Source organism: Cariama cristata, unplaced genomic scaffold (assembly GCF_000690535.1).
Source record: "Cariama cristata isolate BGI_N322 unplaced genomic scaffold, ASM69053v1 scaffold5206, whole genome shotgun sequence".
Lineage (NCBI taxonomy): Eukaryota > Metazoa > Chordata > Aves > Cariamiformes > Cariamidae > Cariama > Cariama cristata.
The window spans coordinates 10,391-27,203 of NW_009622574.1; the positions used below are offsets into that span (position 1 = coordinate 10,391).

At 41.0% G+C, this 16,813-nt stretch overlaps 1 protein-coding gene across 1 annotated transcript; it reads left to right on the forward strand.

The window, feature by feature from the left end:
- Nucleotides 1–326: 326 nt before the first annotated feature.
- Nucleotides 327–15,821, forward strand: PLEKHA8 (pleckstrin homology domain containing, family A (phosphoinositide binding specific) member 8; the record flags this gene model as incomplete). Its single annotated transcript, XM_009702374.1, has 13 exons — nt 327–443; nt 1,103–1,258; nt 3,092–3,216; nt 4,647–4,805; nt 5,732–5,772; nt 6,481–6,638; nt 9,135–9,294; nt 9,702–9,787; nt 10,305–10,363; nt 11,655–11,785; nt 12,296–12,366; nt 14,614–14,675; nt 15,624–15,821. Coding segments are annotated over 13 exons (1,523 nt in total), but the record flags the coding sequence as incomplete, so codon positions are not given.
- Between the last annotated feature and the right edge of the window lie 992 nt (nt 15,822–16,813).

Genomic DNA, 16,813 nt, shown 5'->3' on the forward strand with positions numbered 1-16,813 from the left:
AGTGATGGAAGGAATTGAGGGGTGGTTTTGGAAGAGAGGGTGAGTCGGCGATGCCACATTAGCAAAACTACTGAAAATGACACATGGCATCTCAGGAACATACTGCTGTGGTCCAGCTGCCTGCAGAAAGGATGTGTAGCTGCTGGCAAGCAGGGGTTGTGGTGTACAACATCCAGGCCTGTCCACAAATCTTACTACTTCAAATGATTTAATATTCTAGGGGGAACTGGGAATCTTTGGGGCCTTATTTGCAGTGAGTCCTGAATGAGAGAGGTAGTGGAATTGCAGGGAGAGAAGTAACTGAGAAACATAGTTTTGTTTTTCAGGCTGGCAGCCTCGATGGTTTCTTCTCTGTGGTGGCATCCTGTCCTATTATGACTCTCAAGAAGATGCCTGGAAGGGTTGTAAGGGAAGCATCCAAATGGCCGTGTGTGAAATTCAAGGTAACTAAGATACAGTAACGCTCAGCTGTACCAGGTTTGTCCCATAATGTTGCATTCAAGATGAGATTTCAGGTCACAGGAGCTATTTAGCGGCTTGATTTCTTTGGTATGTATTTGTAGTAGCTCAGTAACTTGGTCTATTTTGAAAATGTTGAGAGCGCTGCAAGCCTCTGTTATAACGGGTATTCTACATGCAGGTGGGTCACTGTTTTTCATGAGCCGTGGTGGGACATCACACAGCTTCAAATTACTGTTCATAAGCACAAAGCTGAAGCTAGAAATATGAACGGTATACTTCAGTATTAGTTCTGCTCACTCATGTTATATTACCTGTCACATCTTAGAGGTTCAGTTATGGGCTGGAAACCTGAAAGAGAGGCTTGCCAGAAGAGGATGCCCTTTCCATAAAGATTCCCAGATGATACTGTACTGATCACAAAATTGCCTTTCATAGCCTTTTGTCCCACAGCTGTACACCTGTGGGTCCTGTCTATTCCTTAACTCAGAAGAGAAGTCATAAGATGGCAACAAGGGAAGTTTGGGGCGGTAGATTCCTCCGCTTTCATTACCATTTGACGTGCCTCCTAACATATCTGTTGGGATATTCAGTTGGGCTGGGAAGGGCTGAGAGACTAGTCTGAAATCTATGTTGCTTCCAGTTCATCCTGCAGATAACACACGAATGGACCTGATCATCCCAGGGGAACAATACTTCTATCTGAAGGCAAGAAATGCAGTTGAAAGGCAAAAGTGGCTGGTTGCGCTGGGAACTGCCAAAGCCTGTCTGACTGACAGCAGGACACAGAAGGAAAAAGGCAAGAACACTCTTTTGCTGGCACATACTGTTTGCTTTTTATTTCCCCACACTTGCCCTAGTAGATGTACACACCTGAACCCTGTGTCAGGTCTTTGGTACAGCTAAAAGCCGAGCCATGTGGGGAACTCTAGCTAGAAGTCTCAGGTGTTAACTCTCAGTGCAGGCATTTGAAATCTTTGGCTTTTCCTTAAAATATACTATGTGTAAATCATTTGAAAACCATGTGCTGATGTGTTCTGTAAGTACAGGGAGTGAGTAGCTCCTGGCTGTGGGTGCCTGGGATGCAGACCGTCCATGAAAGTAAGACCCCCACCTTGAGCAACTGTCTTAATATGGTGACCCAGCCTCTCATACCAGTGTGTCTTGAGCTTTGGAGTTCCTCAGACCCTTTCCTTCTGTATTCTAAGGGGGCTGCCTTGTGCACTTCAAGAATCCCTTGGCAATCAAAATAAAGGTTTGCAATTGATTTTAAATGTGCATACTAGTATTCGGAAACTGAAATCCGATCATGGTCAGGATATGAAAATTAATTCACTTACCTCTTTGCTTTCACCAACAATCTCACTTTCAGCCCAGTGAAAACCCCTCTTGCTTACAAGCATGATGTTATTTGTGAGTCAGTGTGAGACCTCATGCCTTAACCTTGCCTAACCTCAGCACAATGACTATGCAGAAGATGGGAAAACAGCAAATTATTGTTAGTATATCAATGATCCTGAGGAAATGCGGGGGGGCGGGCATTTCCTTTCTCTGAGGTGAGGAATTGCTTCTCCTCTTAGCCTTATGTGCATCTTCACCAGGCTTTGCATCTGCTGGTTCAAAGTGAGTCAGAACTGAGCAGAAGATGCTACTATAGGGTCCTACACAAAGTGGGGATCCGATGTGCGGTGAAGAAGAAGAACAACAAAGTTATTTCTATAAACTGACATACAGTAGCACAAGGTGAAAAGCTACTGATGTATTTGCAGAACTAAACCATGTTAGTCTTATTAACAGACAATTTATTTTGTAATTCTGGGACTATAATGTCAACAAATTACTTCTGAAAAATCTCAGATTGACTGTTAGTCATATCTGGATTACTCTGCTCAGTTCTGCACTCTCTAGTACAAGAAACATATGGACATACTGGACTAAGTCCAGCGAAGGGCCACTAAGATGATTAAAGGAAATATCTGATGGGAGAGCATAAAAAGGATGAAGCCACGAGCACTGAAACAGGTTACACGGAGAGGTTGTGGAGTCTCCATCCTTGGCAATGTTCAAAACCTCACTAGACATGACCATGAGCAATGTGTTCTCGCTGACCCTGCTTTGAACAGGGGAGTAGGACTAGCTGGTCTCCAGAGGTCCCTTCCAACCTCAACCATACTGTGATCCAAGGATATATATTAAATGAATCCCTTTGTGTTGGACAGGATGCATCTTTTCCCTCCAGTGTTTTCTACCCAGAACCCTGATCTTTTAATTCACAGTATAATTGTTTGCACCTTGAACTACCTAACGAAAACAAAAAATACGATCTGTAGAGGTTTCATCCTATTTAAAAGGCCTGTTAAGGTCAAGTGTTGTGTACTTGCTTTTTCTCTGTGTCTTAAGTCTAGGAACATACTGTTCCTGTCTACGATGGCAAATAATGAAACAGTATTTTACCTGTCAGGAGCATAATTTATGGCCAATACAGCTCATCTTTTTGAGTTGATAGAAAATGTTTTGAAATAAGGAAGCATTGATTGAATTAGATTGAATAATACTATTTCAGCAACTTTCCAAAATCATATGTTGCAAGATGGATACAATAAATTTAACTCTTCTTTTGTTTCACTTTTAGAGTTCACAGAAAACACAGAAGCCTTGAAGACTAAAATGTCTGAACTTAGACTGTACTGTAACCTTCTTGTTCAGCAAGTGCATAAAACGAAGGAAGCTAGCATTTCTGGTGTGTCAGAACCCGAGGTACAGCTCTATTTTTGATGTAGACCATGTCTGTAAAGTCTTGAGTGTTGTGAACTCTTCTGGTTAGCCAGTGTAGTATTCACTCACGATTAATTAATATTGCACCCTCTTTCTGCAGAGAACCTGTGGGAAATAATGTACCCACACATCAGTTCTTGTTTAAATGGAGTAATACTGTATTGTTCCCTGTGTTGGGGTAGCAAGTAGTGAGATGAGATATGGTATCTGTGATCTAGATAATAACATCTCTGTAAGTGATCATGTGTATATAGTGGATCAAAAAGCAAAAGATTTTTTATAAAAAGATAACTTGCAAGAAGCGCATATTTGTCTGCCCCTGAGTCATGAATATCCTGCTCAGCAGAACGCTTCTGTTCTCAACCAAAACCCTTAAAAGGTTAAGAGACTATGCAGACCACAAAAAAGCAAAATTGCTAGAAAGATCTGCCTGATTAGCCTCACTGAAGTTAAGGTTTCAAACCTTGCAAAGCTTTCGTGACCAAAGCAGCCTTATTTAAGGGGGGTCTTCTAATGATGGCAATCTGCCCCTTGCTTTGAGAGAGAAACGTGTGAAGAGGGATGAATGTCACTTGCTAGAGAAGCTGATGTGGAGTTCCAGGATGCATCCCACTGGAGAGGTGGGTCCTCAGGTGCGGGACAGGGAGGCAAAACACCTGAAGGTTAATCATTTGTATGTCCAAACCATCTCTGTAAAGATACCTGGTAAACTGTTTATGGTGAATTAACAGACAGTGCAGAAGCATGATGTAGTGTATAAATGACTAAAAGACACTGTTAGAACTTGCAGCTTACAGGTGTTGACGGCAAACAAGTAATGTGGTGTTTGTCCAGCTCATAGTTCACACTTCAGGGGAAAACTTGCTTTCTCTGATCTTACTGGTATTTAACGGGAAAGATTTATTGCTAAAAGCATTTCAGCATCAATAACTGCACTTTGCAGAGATGAAGAGTATTGTGGCAATGTGATACTTCATGCTACCTGTTTTTCAGCTGCAGTAATTTTTTTGTTCATGGGATTTTTGAAATTATTATCTGCAGGTCATTCTGTATCTATTTGTTTGCTTTTCATTTCTCCTGTTAGTGGTGTCTTCTGAAATGCCATTGTTGAATACATCAAGGCTTAGTATTTAATACACTTTTAACACCAGAGATAAGTAACTAAGAGGCATTGCTTTTAAAAATGCAAGCCTCTGAGCTTGTAGTGAGAGGCTGACAAGAGTGGTAATGCTGTGAGGGGGCATAGCCCCAGTAATATGTGATGCCAGTTCTCTGAGTAGTTGACACATTGCATTTTAAATCATGTTGAACAGAAATCGTGACTGTAGCAGTTGTGGGCTTTGTAGACGTTAGTTGCTCCAAATTTGTCTTCTGTGGTGAGTCCATTTCTTCCAATTGTTTTTTTCCCACAGAGCGAGATTGACATGGGAGCTCTGTTAAAATCAACCTGTGACACCTTCCTGAAGACTCTTGAAGAATGTATGCAGATTGCAAATACTGCCTTCACTTCTGAGTTATTGCATCAGACCCCGCCTGGATCCCCACATTTAGCTGTTCTCAGAACGAACAAGGTAATGGCCAGTATCCTCTTCTCTCAGTCTTGGCATGGATGCTAAGGCGCCCTTTTGTAAAGTAGCATTTGTAGAAGTAAGGAATGCATTTTTACCCGTATTATAGCTAGTAGTCATCCACTGGACATACTCTGCTATTTCTTGTGGTTTGCAAATGAGGTAGGGCCATTTTTTAATAAGCAATGACCAGTCTCTTAACTTTTAATGCTAAGTTATTAGGCATTAACTTTCAGGGCCTGCTCCAGCTGCAGACAGTGGTGTTGCCATACAGCCAAGGTATTTTGAAAGTTGGTCTATTGCGGGAGATCACAGCAATAATTACACTTTTAAGCTACTGCAGCATCCAATCGGTGATAATATGCTGACAGGAGCTGAGGAACTTATCTTTTTTAATGACAAGGGCACTTCCTTGAATCCTGGATCCACAATTATATACGCAAAACTGGAGCATCTCTGGCAAACAGGAGATTGAGATGTATGTAGGAAGGCAGATGCATCACTGCATCTTGGAAGTGAGGTTACTTCACCGTATCTGGTATCTGGCCTCACGTTTCTTCTGTTTTTTTCTATTTTTTTTCTTAAGTAAAGAAAACATCATTGCAAAGAAAACTCACTGCCTTGTTTCTTTTCCACGCGCTGTATGGTGTCTCACTTGCACTTGCTACCTAGCTTCTGAAAGAAGTCTCCTGGTTTTCTTTTTTTTTTTTTTTCCTTTTTTCTTTTCACTATTTTAATGGTGTAATAACATAGCACCTTTTTTGCATTAGTCTGTATACTGCCTCCAGGTCAGAGAATTAGTGAGTGTATGCTTAGCTTTTCAGCTTTTCTGCTGATTCCAACTTGTGTTTAATAAAATGTGAAGTTTGAGAAGCATGATGCAGTCTTCTTGTTTTAAAGAATATTCTCCCTCCCCACTTATGTTACAGGTAAAGCACTCTGTCTTGTCTAGTCACACCTCAGTGGAAAGGTATGATAAAAGTCTTTACTGTTAATCTCTTAATCTCTTTCTAATCTGTTTTTGGTAGTGTCTGTTCTTTCCGTATTTTTACTCTAATCTTACTAATATTGGATACAGGCAGAATTGTCTTGCTCTGAGCTGCGTATTTGGAAGCAGACACAACAAAAGGGAGCTGACTTACCCCACGCATGTCTCTTCTTTATCAGCCCTTTCCTTTTTATTTTTCTGAGCCATCCACTTGGTGACTTAGTGGTCAGCCACCAGCCAGCTCTCTCCCACTTCAGTGCTCTTTTCTGCATCTTAGGTTCCACTCCATAAGCTCCTAAAATTGTTGATGGAGAAAAGGCTATGATTTGTGGAGTAGATGGCAAGGATATATATTTTAAAGTACTAATGAGGGGATATTCTTTTAGTTACAATACCTGCCTGTGATTTTCTTTTTTTTGTAAATCAATTGCATTTTTTTGATTATGTCCCTTTTTAATAAAGGTCATTGTAATCATATTGAAACTCTGCAAACTGAGGTTGAATTGTTAATCCTGCATGCTGCAAAGAGCTGCCCGTTTCCTTTTATTATTTTCGACAAGTTCTTTTGCTCAGAGCAGCCTGTGACAGCCTATAATTTCTGTCAACTGTTTTTGTCTTATTGTTTTTTGTGTGTTTTCACAGGAAGCAACTTACCAAGCATGCTAACCATTATTCTTTCCCTTTCTTCAGGCAGATAGAATGGAATCCCTGTGAAAATGGCTCTGTAAAAGCAGAAATTAACCATCGAGAGCAAACCATTATTAAAAGTCTGGAATGTTTAAACCTGGAAACAAATGAGGGGAGCAGTAATGTTTCTGTTGAAGATCACATAGCAGAGGATTTGGCAGGTAAATATATGCGTTGTCTTTTATCCAGGATCATTACTCCTAAGTGTAAACGGAGGGAGGTGTAGGCTACCTGTCAGGATGCTGATACCTTGCTTCCCAGGACAGGGCATATTCAGTGTATGTTAGTTTGATATCTGCCCTTTTCAAGTCTTCTCAGCATAGCTCCTGCCCTTGTTGGTAGCTAACTTGGGACTGAATGGTGAAGGAAATTAAAAATTCTTTTTTGACAAGTGGAGGCTCCTCTAGATGCTGATTGATGTGTGTAACAATACAGCCTGGCAGAGCTTGCGCTCTTCTTGCACTGTGGACAGACATGTAATTCCCAGAGGCCCTCTGCTAGGAATATAGTATATAGTGTCACAAGAGGGACATCGAAGCTTTTCGTGCCTGTCTGGGAAGAGCTGACCTTGTAGTCGCTCTTGATTGCTCTGACAAATCTTTATAGAAAATGAACCCTTTTTCTGCAATTAAAAGCATACTAGAAAGCACCTTAATTTCTTCCATTACCTTAGCAATATCATGAAAGTTAGATTTGTGTGTGACTGCAGTAAAACACTGTTGAACTAATTCAGTGCAAAATTCCATCCGACATAGCTGTATTGTTAAGGACTGCTGAACTTAATTTTGGTAAGCCTATACAAGTAGCATATGATTTCGGCTTGTCCTGTTGAATGGACTGTATCGTTCTTGAACAGTAGCTTTCTCTGCCTGGCCATTACTCCAAAATATATATATGCAGTCAATGAATCAGCTGAAGTTTTTAAGGCCGAGTTAATGAACGTGGTGATTTTGCTCTTATATGGGTTCTGTTTGGAGTTTTTCCTGTTTCTGTGGCTGGTGTTGTGTAGTATGGTAACACCCTGCAGAATAGCATGTGTGTGTCACCATTTAGCATCATACCTCATGAATACAGTGCTAAAGCAAGGAGCTCAAACTAATTCAGGTCAGGTGGCTGGTGTCATTTAGCTGCTGAGGTTGTTCCAGTGCAAAAAAGAGAAAAGCCTACCCCTTCTTGGGTACACACATTTGAGTTGCCCAGTTTTGCTGGCAGTATGGGGTGGAGTAGGATGCGCAGTGCCCTCCGAATGGGGTGGGCTCACCCAGCCAGCCTGGGGATCTGTCTCGCCAATGGCTGTGTTTGGGTGCTCCCTGTGAGCCCAGGAGCTCTGCCCTGTCTCAGATGCTCTTCCCTCCCTCCCCCCTTTAAGAGCACTCAATCTTTAAAAACATTCAAGCGCTTAAGTCCCGTAAGAAATTTCTGTTTGTCATTTAGGGCTTACGGTGTTAGAGTTTGAAATTTCAGTGAACCCTAGGCTTTTTGCTCCTGTGGAGCCACTGCAGACTTGGGCTGTTTCTGTACTCACCAGCCTGTGTGTCTTGGTGAAGGACAGATCAGTGACATTCCTCAAACTCTAGTTCCTTAGCAGTGTCACTTTGCCTGTGAATGAGGCACAATCAGTGATGGCTGAGGCTGTTTTTTTCTGCCCTGAGAATGGCTGAAGTCTCATTGCTGTTAGCGGGTATGAGTGGTTCTTTTTTCACCCAGCACCAGGCTTATTCAGTGATTCTGCAAGTAACAGGGACTGCTGCAAGCTTGTTTTTGGACTTCACTTGGAGGAAGAGAGTTTCTTGCAGCCTGATTCCTTCAGCCAGAAGCTCAGTTCTTCTTCAGGTCTATAATGCTCACTGGCACTTGAAAGTACTTCTTTCCTGGAGAGACATATTCCCTGGGAAATCTTGGATGGAAGTTTGACAGTCTGGCAGCAAGATGTGCTGCAGCTATGGCTTGTATGGTACAGATGCTGTGAATATATCGTTTTTGCTTCTTGACTTGTTCTCTGTGGTTCTCCATAAGGTCAGGAGGTCTTACCACACATGGGATATGTAAGACTTAGTCTTCCTTTGGAGGTGCTCATGTAGTGCTCTGTTTAAAATAAACAGATGTGCTTGACCCCAAAGAAGAAATAAAATAGATCACAGCGGGGAAGAGGCACTTGAATGTTTTTCTGGGAAACTTTGAAGATATTCATCCAAATCGGGGAGAATATAGCAGCCTTTGATATCATAGCAGTATCCATCTAAGCAGCCAGTTTCCTTACTATCAGGAGCAAACAAGTCACTATTATTCTTTTGCTTTTGAAAATGCACCGTGGCACTTTATCAGCACTGGGGAAGGTACAGCCATGTGAGAAGTAATCTTTCTTTCAAGGAGATGAGTCTGCTCCCTGCTGTACCCAATCGCTTCTTCAATGCCCTTCTCTCGTAAGGCTGTCCTTGCTGAGGTTGTGTGGGCTCACCTGCACTGGAGCCTGGTGCTTGGTGTGATTAAAAGAAATGAGGAGGGGACTGGTTGAAATGTTTTAAACTTGCTTGGTCCAGATAGCCAAATGCCTTCCTTCAAATAGAAAGCATCTTGATGAACAGGAATAACAATATGGATATGTGGCTGTTTTCTTTTTCTATTTTTGTTTTTCTTCCGTTTCTTATAAATGTAAGGCATTAAAGAAGATGGAGAGAACAAGTTGCAAACTGTAGAAAGCTGTGGTGCCCCGAAGTTGTTGCAGTCAGAAACGAATTCTTTAAGTGGATTGACTCTGTGTGACGAAGACAGAAATGAAAATGATTCTCCTACCTTCTTCAGTGTCATGAGCAATAGGTAGTACAGATTTCAATTAAAAGGATTATTGAAACTTTGTTAAGCCTTTAATTGACTCATTTTTAAGACTCTTCTGTCTGTAAAGCTGTATTTGCTGAGATTATTTAACAAGACTGTGTATGGCACAGTAATTGAAGAAGGTATCCATTGTAGAATTAGCTGTACAGAGTGGAGTGGGAGGTTTTTTCCTTGTTTGTCATTGCAGGCCTTGCTTGGACATCACCAAATGTGTATTTCCTCCAGTCATTTACTTTAACCTAGTGAAAAAAAAGCCATGTTGGCTATTCCATGTCTATAAATTTTACCTCTATGCAAATGAAGTGGGCATGAAATGTAATTTTGCTGTTAGAAGTTGCACAAAAGTAGTTGTTAAGGTAACAGTCTTTTTTGCTTGTCCTGGACACCAGGTTCAGTGATATTGAACTTCGGGAGGAGGAGGGCATACCAACAGAAGAGTTTTTGGAGTCATGTTATGCAATTGTGCCTGTTTTGGGTAAGCAGCTTCTTCTTTTCTTCTGACTCCTTTTGACTGCTGCCAGCTGCGAGAAAAGGTGGAGCAGCTGGTTTGGAGAATTGGTTGCTTCGCTAAAGTGATATAGTAGATATATATAGATACATATGAAGTGATATAATAGAAACAGTTCCTATCAGCAGAATCAGTTTGACTGGTACCAGAAGATGTTTCTTACTCCTTCGCTTTATAGAGGATCCACTCTCATTTAGATGGGACCCATGTTTAAGCTATCTGGAAATCTATGGTTCTGTCTGGAACAGCCAGTTTCTTCTCCTGAAAAGAGCAGCGTGAATGCCTTACACATCCAGTACAGCTGACAGCACACCATCAGCTGTACTATCTATTTGATTTTTCCAAAGACTTCCACCTCCAGACGGTGCAGCCCCCCACCTGCTTGGCCCCTGCACGTAACAGTGGAATTCTTACTAAGACATGAGGACTGGAAAAAGACACAATTTTAAAATATGACCTTCTCTCTTTTTTTCTCTTTTTCTAGACAAGCTGGGACCAACTGTTTTTGCTCCTGTTAAAATGGATTTTGTAGGTAACATCAAGGTAAGAGCACTGCTTTTTTTGTTCGTTCATTTGTTTAACAAAATGCCTATTTTAGGCACTAAAGCTCAAGAATCTTTGTTGTAAGCAGTCCATACTGGAAGGCTATTTAATACTTGATAATGTTACAGTCTGTCAGATCAGAATGCTGAAATGCCCCTAATTCTGTTCTTGCAGTACATGCTGAGTTTAGTAAATCCAGTTGTGTGCAGACTTATAAAATACTTGATTGACTGCCAAGTAAAACACCTAATGAAGATGACTTTGATTCTGAGCTGAATAGGTTGTATGTCATGATGTGATGGTAGCAATATTGACTGTAAAAAAAACCAAAACAACAAAAAACCTCAACCAAGTAGGAGGAAGTTAGTGCATTACAAAGCACCTCCTCAGCAGGTCGGGGCAGACCCTGCAGCCTTGGTTCTTGTGGAAGTTCTTCCAGCTCCAAGTCTGAAAAGGTTTGAAGTACTGCTTGTGAGACAAGATATATACATAGCAAAACTTTTGATAGCTTTTTTTTTCTCTTGAAAGAATAGAAAAGCAAAACCTATCTTCTGAGTGTATGATAAGGAACATTGCATACATTCGGATTTGTTTGGTGCAAAGAAAGACAGGTATTCGCTTATCTTACTAAAAGTAGCCACTGAAAGAATAAAAATAGCAAGAGAGAAGAATGCTATTTAAAAAGCTAAAACCTGGAGTATTTATTGTCAAGTGATAGGCAGCTACTCCTTTAATGTAGAAGAAGAATCTATTTATCTGCCCCTTGTGTATTTTCTCTCTTGTTTTTGCAAGGAGTTGTGTATAACAAACTTGGGAATAAATTAAAAAGCTTAAGCATGCCAATAACTGCTAAGTGTAATTGAGAATTTGCAGCTTAGCAGTTGTCAGAAGGTAATCTTGCTTGTACTTGAAGCTTGGGGCAAATGGCACTTTGTGTGGAAAGCAGGTTGAATTAACTCGTTTCCACCGGTGTGGAGGGTGCCATGTGAACCTAAAGTGTTTTGTCAGACAGAAATGGTAGGTTCCATGTAAATCTTTGACCGAAATGCTTTTTTTTTTTTTTTTTTTTTGGTTGCATTAGCTGGATGGCTAGCCAGATGTGTCTGGAGTAGTGCCCTGGGAAGGTGTGCCCAGCGTGGCAGGGCAGCCGTGCCGTGGGGAGTGTGTGATGTGGTTGGGGATCTGTGGTGCCCCTTTGCAGGGAAGAGTCCCGGTAAATAGGGGGTATTTACAGGACAGACCACTGCTTTGTCTTAAAAGCCTAAAGCTTTGCTTCTTGTTTGTTCTTCAGAAAATAAACCAGAAATTTATAACCAACAAAGAAGAGTTTGATACCCTCCAGAAGATAGTGCTCCACGAAGTGAATGCAGGTGTAGCACAAGTTAGAAACTCTGCTACGGAGGCTCTTCTGTGGCTGAAAAGGTAACGGCCTCCTGTCTACTTATGCTATGAACTGCTGAGGTGCAATGAGGAGCCTTTCATCAGCGCAAACTCATGTACATGGAACAAACTGGTTACTTTCCACAGGCTCCGTCAATCCAAACTGGCTAAGTTCATTAAGATCAATGTGTTGTCTGTGATTGTATCACTGCAACTTTGCCAAAAGGCCTGAAAAACCTATCGCAGGCAACCTTTTTTCCCATAAAAGTGAAGTTACAGTGAGTGACTGATCCTGCTGGGCCAGAATGTCAGGTGGGTGACTTCAGGCTGCAGCAGAAATGTTTTAGCAAGGTGTTTTTCCTTGGGCTGGGAGGGAGGCTGGAGGAGGTGGCTACATTTTTTTTTTTTTTTAATTCAGATTGAAAATAGTGCCTTAATTCTGAGTTTTGTTGCGCTTCTGAGTTGTATTGCAACTTTGGAGACTTTTTTTATACTTTGGGTTACTTTGTTATAAACATGTTTTCTTTTTATTTCCTGGGTTCGTCCTGACAGAGGCTTAAAGTTCTTGAAAGGGTTTTTGACAGAAGTGAAGAATGGGGAAAAGAATATCCAAACAGCTCTGAGTAAGTGCCAGTTGCTTTATTCTTTGTGTGCTTCTGAATTTACATACTTGGCTATTTTCCTCCTCATTTAGAACCTGTGTTTGCTTTTCTTCAATGACTAATGATGCAAGTAATCTCCAAGATAACTTTTTGAAAACCGTAGTTTTTGAAAATGGTCATCTTCAGGCAGCTTACTAGATAACTGGTCAATGTTGATTTAATAGCAGATTGATTCCTTTAATTGGCATACTTTTGGCAGGGGAGACAGTCATATCTTAGGGAAACAAGTGCGTTGTCTCATTCCATTTTCTCTACCAGTTTGCAGCGAGAGTGTTCCCAAATTTATAGTTGCTGTTGTGTTATTTGTTTAGTTCCTTGTGAGATTTGCCATCGCTCTTTGAAATCACCCCTTTGCCAGTATGGCTGTCAATTGCCTGTATGAATTAGAAGGGAGTTTGTAACAGAAAAGAAGGAATTTTTTCCAAGTACACAATTTCTGACACCAAGTCAGGCTGATGCTCACAGCAAGTATAAAACAAAGTACAAACCCCTCTTAGACTTGACTTGGTTATTTCTGAGTGAGACCCTCTCCATATGCATGCAGTCTAATGTTATGATAATCCTCTAAAACAGCTTTAAAACAGCTTTTTTTAAAAGCTGCTTTTTTTAAAAGCTGACACTCTTCCAATTTTAGCTTCTTTTAAACAGCTAAGCAGTTGCCCTATAGGATTAGTGAAAAGAACTACTACACCAAAGTATGTAAGCAGCTCTTGGAAGTGGGACTGTAAATACACTGCTACCAGATGTGGATGTTAAACAGCATGGAAAGTCAAGGCAGTTATTTGACCTTCTGAGTCTGAAGGCTTCAGCACTGAATTACTACTTGAATTCCTCTGTGTCCGCAGCAGAGCCATGCTGCTGTTTTTTTCTCACTTCTTCCTTCCCTTTCTCCCCCTGAAAAGCTCTTCGATATCTGTATCACCAATGCAGCTTTGGTTTGCTGTTGGAGTTTCTTATTTAGGAGTTACTGTGCAATTTGAATCTCACGTAAAGATGCAGTATATGCTCTCTTTGTACAACCTCAAATATCAGGCTAATGAAATTAAATAAAAAATGGAATATCCACCAGTTCTTATGATCTTCTGAGGAGCAAACAGCTTTCTAAAGGGATTTCTCTTTATTTGGAATTTAAATCTAAGCAAACTTTTCAACTTCTGGTGTTTTTAATATCCCCTATATTTGCTGATAAGGCAGAGAATAGACTTGTCACTCCTGTTAGCTATACAATACTCTTTTTCTCCTTATTTCATTGCTCTTATTGCCTTATGCTTTTCTCATAGATTCTCACTCCTACTCTAACGATAGAAAAGCTTCATTCTCCAGTCATTAGACTGATAGATAAGGAGTACTTCATATTACAGCAAAACTTGTGGCTGTGTTTTTCTGATTTTTTACACTCTTCCAATAATAACTGTCTGTGGTCTTTTGAGTAAATATCCTAAAGCATCAAAATGTAGAGGTTCTCATTCTTCGAGGTGTATAATACAATGTCAGATACTGAAAAAGTCAACTGAAGGACAAGGATATGAGATTACGACAGTGACAAACTAAGACTGGGAAAATATGGCTTAAGGATGTTTGGCTTTGTATATAGAAAGATTTGTGTATGGAAGTGGAGCTGTCTAGGAGCGCAAGAAGGACCTTTATCAAGGTAGGGGCCCCACCACTCAGGGACACTCACAAGAGAAATCCTGAGTATTATTTTAATAAGGGCCTGGTGCTTTCTGTTCCAGTGATCCTCAAAACTTGACCCTCGGATGTAAAGAGACAGTTCTTGGTTAATGCGTGAGCTAACCACCTCGATTGAGGCTGGCCAACCATCAGCTTGCAGGACTGTTTCACTCCATATAATATTTTCTCAGACTTGCACCGAACTGAGAACTAGATAGTACAAGAAGTGGTAGTCCTGAAGCACAGCTACTCAAATAAAAGTTACATTTGCCTTCCTGTCTGCTAGAACAGTTACTTGCTTTGGATGAGTTGAAGGAGATTTGACAGCAGAGCTGGGACCCCAGTGCAGAAATCCCAAATCTGTCATCTCCTTTCACTCATTCTTTCTTTGGTGCTTGGAAACAGCCATTATTTGCATCCAGTGGCCTGAATATATCCTTAAATAGTCATTTCTAAGCTCCGAGTTCTTTGTAATGCACGCTTAGAACTGCCATACATCTATCTCTTGATTATTTTTTTTTCTCTCTTTTCTTTAAGACAATGCTTATGGAAAGACATTACGGCAGCACCATGGTTGGGTTGTCCGCGGGGTCTTTGCTGTAAGTATTTATCTTGGTTGCTGATAGAGCTGGGGGTCTTGTTCATGTGATCTTATGTTGTGTGTCATTAATAAACTACGTTAAAATTCTAAGCGTTCAAATAAATAGACTCCTTTGTCAAAACTTATTTTCAAGATAAGGATTGTGGTTTTCGCTATGTTTAGTATTGGGCTTTCAGGGTGGAACCTATTTTCTGGAGACAAAACAGACCGATCACGCTTGCATGCACGTCTTCATTTTTCAGCACAGTCTTGCAGGGCTATTAAATAAAGAAATGAGGGTTTGAGTTTCCTTTTTTGAGGTTTGATCTGTCTTTGGATGTGAGCATTCAAGAAGGGTTAGTGCGGACTGTGTCAGGGAGTTGAAGTAGAGTATATTGGCCAGAGGAAATGGTTTGGTTTTTTGTCCAGTCTGGCAACTCCCCCTCGTGTCTGTCCGTGGAAATTATCACTGAAATTACAGAAGGAAAAAGGAAAGCCTCATCCAGGCAGTCATATCAGAGAATTTGACTGGGAGAAACAGAAGTGCTGGGAAGAGCTTTTTAAAGAGCATTTTGAGAATGGGATTTCAGTGCTGAAGTGTGTGATGTTGGGTTGGGAGCTCCCCTAAGAAGCTGTACTTTATTTGGGGTTTGTATTTAATTAATTTCTAATGTATGCTATTTAGTTGTACAAAATATGGTATACAAACGCTTCCTAAAAATCAGGCTTCTCTGAAGATGTCTTAAACTGGGGATCTACACAGAGATGATAAAAGAAGAAATTAAAATAAAATGATGTTAATCTCCCTCTCAGTTAAAAATCTTAACATATGCACGTACAGATAAATACATTAAAGCTGTGCAATCTAAGTGCAAAGAGGGATGTCTTTAGAAGTTTTTCGTGGCTCTAGTTGGGTTTCTTTTGCTGTTTTGTTTTGCAAATCTAAAAGCTTTGGTTCCTCTCCCAGTTAGCTTTAAGGGCAGCTCCAACGTACGAAGACTTTGTGGCAGCTCTGTCTGTAGAGGAGTGCGATCCTCAGGAAGAAACATTTTACAGAGGAATGCAGAGGGACCTCAACATTTACTTACCAGCCATGGAAAAGCAGCTAAATATCTTGGACACTCTCTATGAAGTACATGGTTTGGAGTCAGATGAGGTGGTATGACTACAGCAAGACCGCATCTTAAAACTTCAGGGACTGTGTCTGTTAACAAAGATTTCTTTTAGTTTTGGGTTTTTTCAGACGTCTTTTCAGTTCATTGTATCTTTTCAGGTGGGAAGGGTGTTGTGAGTGTTTTTGGGAACAGGTACGTATGACTTTTGTTTTGCTGTTACGCTTGTTTTGTGTTAAAATGCAGAGGTACTCTTTCTCTTTGGGTCCTAACTATGTCCGTGGTTAATGTTTTTGACTGTTTCTTTCCTACCTGTGCACTTCCTCTTCTCTTCACCTCATAAAAGGAACAGAGCAGAATTTGGCCTTTGCTCTCGTACCTTAGGAGAGCACCGTGCCTGCAGCAGAGCCGTTGGGACCCCAACATGGTGGCCAGGCAGGCGCTGCTGGCTCTTGACTCTCCCGTGCCCTGTGCCCACTCCCTGCAACGGCGTAGGAGGACAGAGGTAGTGAGAGTTGTTCTTACCCTGGTGGCAGAAGAGAATGGCAGCTAAATGCTAGCGTGTAAGGTACGTGGTGAGTTTGTCCCTTCATTTGGGTTGAAGCTTTTTAGTGCAGCACCTCTGCAAATATTAGAGATCTTCACCATGGCCATATGTGGCTGGTGGTCTCAGCTTCCCCGGGAACCAGCCTTTGAAACTGGGTGTCGTGTTCCCTGACCAGCTCCCAGTATGTGCCACTGTCTCCCTGTCAGCTCCTGCCAGTGGACCACAAGATATTTTCTGGCACTGACTGGCAGAGCCCAGCTAATTTCAACAGTGCTTTACACAAGCAATTGAAGATCATGTCCATCATCCTGCTTTAGTAAGGTTTTGGTGGGTTTTTCTGTTTTGGGTTTAGGGTTTTCTTAAATCAAATTCACACAAAACCATAATATTTGCTTTTAAATTGAATACAGCCAGCAGTTTAGAAAGCAGATTTCATTAAAATCTTTCCTAGGCTGCCATTATGGGCAGAAACTTCATGAAAGTGGACATGAAATGAAT